A 1,481-nucleotide genomic window follows, 5' to 3' on the forward strand; every position below is an offset into this window, starting at 1 on the left:
ACTTCCTGGAACCGACCACCCAGAGCTCTGACGGGTGTTTTTGTGTTTCAGGGTTTCTTGGACCTGAACGTCACCGAGTTCCAGAAGCTGGGTCCCAACGTGACGGGCTTCCAGCTGATGAACCGGTCCGACCCGCTGGTGGAGAAGGTCAACCAGGACTGGCTGGACTTCGACAGCAAGGACCTGAAGTTGGCCCGGAGGAAGCTCAAGGTGCACGCTGACACACACACACACACACACACACAGACACCGACATACACTGACTGTTGTTGTTGTTGTTGTTGTTGTTGTTGTTGTTGTTGTTGTTGTTGTTGTTGTTGTTGTTGTTGTTGTTGTTGTTGTTGTTGTTGCTGCTGCCTGCTGTGACACGTTGAACCCGTGCAGACGTTCCTGTGATCGAGGCTTCAGTGCTTCGATAAACTGCTGGTTCAGCGCCAGCAGCATTTTAAACAGCGTCAATCTTTCTAACTGGACCTTCTGGTTCTGTCCAACAGTACACCGGAGCTCTGACCTACGACGGCGTCAGCGTCATGGCGACAGCCTTCCAGAACCTGCGGCGGCAGCGGATCGACATCTCTCGCCGCGGTAACGCCGGCGAGTGTCTGGCCAATCCGCCGGCTCCGTGGGGGCAAGGCATCGACATCCAGAGAGCCCTGCAGCAGGTCCAGAACCAGAACACGCTTATGTTAAATGCAGTCTGTCATGATTTGCAGGTGGCTGTAGACACAGGAGGGTGACTGTGAGGAACACTTCATAAAATAAGGCTGAATGATGGAGACGAGGATTTGAAGAAGTCTAACTTTAGACAGATGAACTGATTGAGTTTTGCAGCTCTACACGGAACAAACAAATGGACCCACTAGGAGCTGCTGTAGAAGCTGCCGGGTCCAGACTTTACATAAACACCTGAATCTGTTGGAGCCTGTGAGGAGGACGCTTCCTCCTGAGCCTTTGACCAAATTAGGACTGAAGACTAAATCTGAATTCAGTAGAACAGAATGAAATGTCTCCATCAGACCGTTACTGGACTGGTCCTGCCCTGACCAGCCTCCGTTTGTCTGCAGGTCCGTCTGGACGGCGTGACGGGTCGCGTCCAGTTCGACGAGCGAGGCCACCGGACCAACTACACGCTGTCGGTGATGGAGCTGAGCCACACCGGACCCAGGAAGGTGCTGCTGCTGTCAGATCCGGTTCCTCTCAGACATTAATTAGTGGAATGTGTTTGGTGTGAGAACCTGCAGATGGTTTGTAGGTTAACACGGAGCTCAGAGGGTGGACGCTGTGGAGGAGCTTCCAGCGAGCACGAAGGAGGCTCGAGACAAAGACCAGAGACACTGAGCTGCTGAGGGACTGTAGGAGAAGCACCATGACCAGACCGAGACCTAGCGGACCAGAACTATCACACATAGACACAGGACAGCTGAAGAGACACAAACAGACCACAGAGACAGACACAGGAGATGCTCAGGAGGCCCAGAAGG

At 53.3% G+C, this 1,481-nt stretch overlaps 1 protein-coding gene across 1 annotated transcript in view; it reads left to right on the forward strand.

Moving 5' to 3' along the window:
- LOC103369875 (glutamate receptor 1-like) overlaps window positions 1–1,481 on the forward strand; it is a 68,791-nt gene that overhangs the window by 40,779 nt on the left and 26,531 nt on the right. The window contains exons 5-7 of the mRNA XM_008298716.1: window positions 52–210; window positions 495–662; window positions 1,065–1,169. Of these exons, the coding sequence (XP_008296938.1) occupies window positions 52–210; window positions 495–662; window positions 1,065–1,169 (432 nt within the window). The remainder of the gene's footprint in view (window positions 1–51; window positions 211–494; window positions 663–1,064; window positions 1,170–1,481) is intronic.

Source organism: Stegastes partitus, unplaced genomic scaffold, assembly GCF_000690725.1.
Source record: "Stegastes partitus isolate 25-593 unplaced genomic scaffold, Stegastes_partitus-1.0.2 Scaffold1343, whole genome shotgun sequence".
Classification (NCBI taxonomy): Eukaryota; Metazoa; Chordata; class Actinopteri; family Pomacentridae; genus Stegastes; species Stegastes partitus.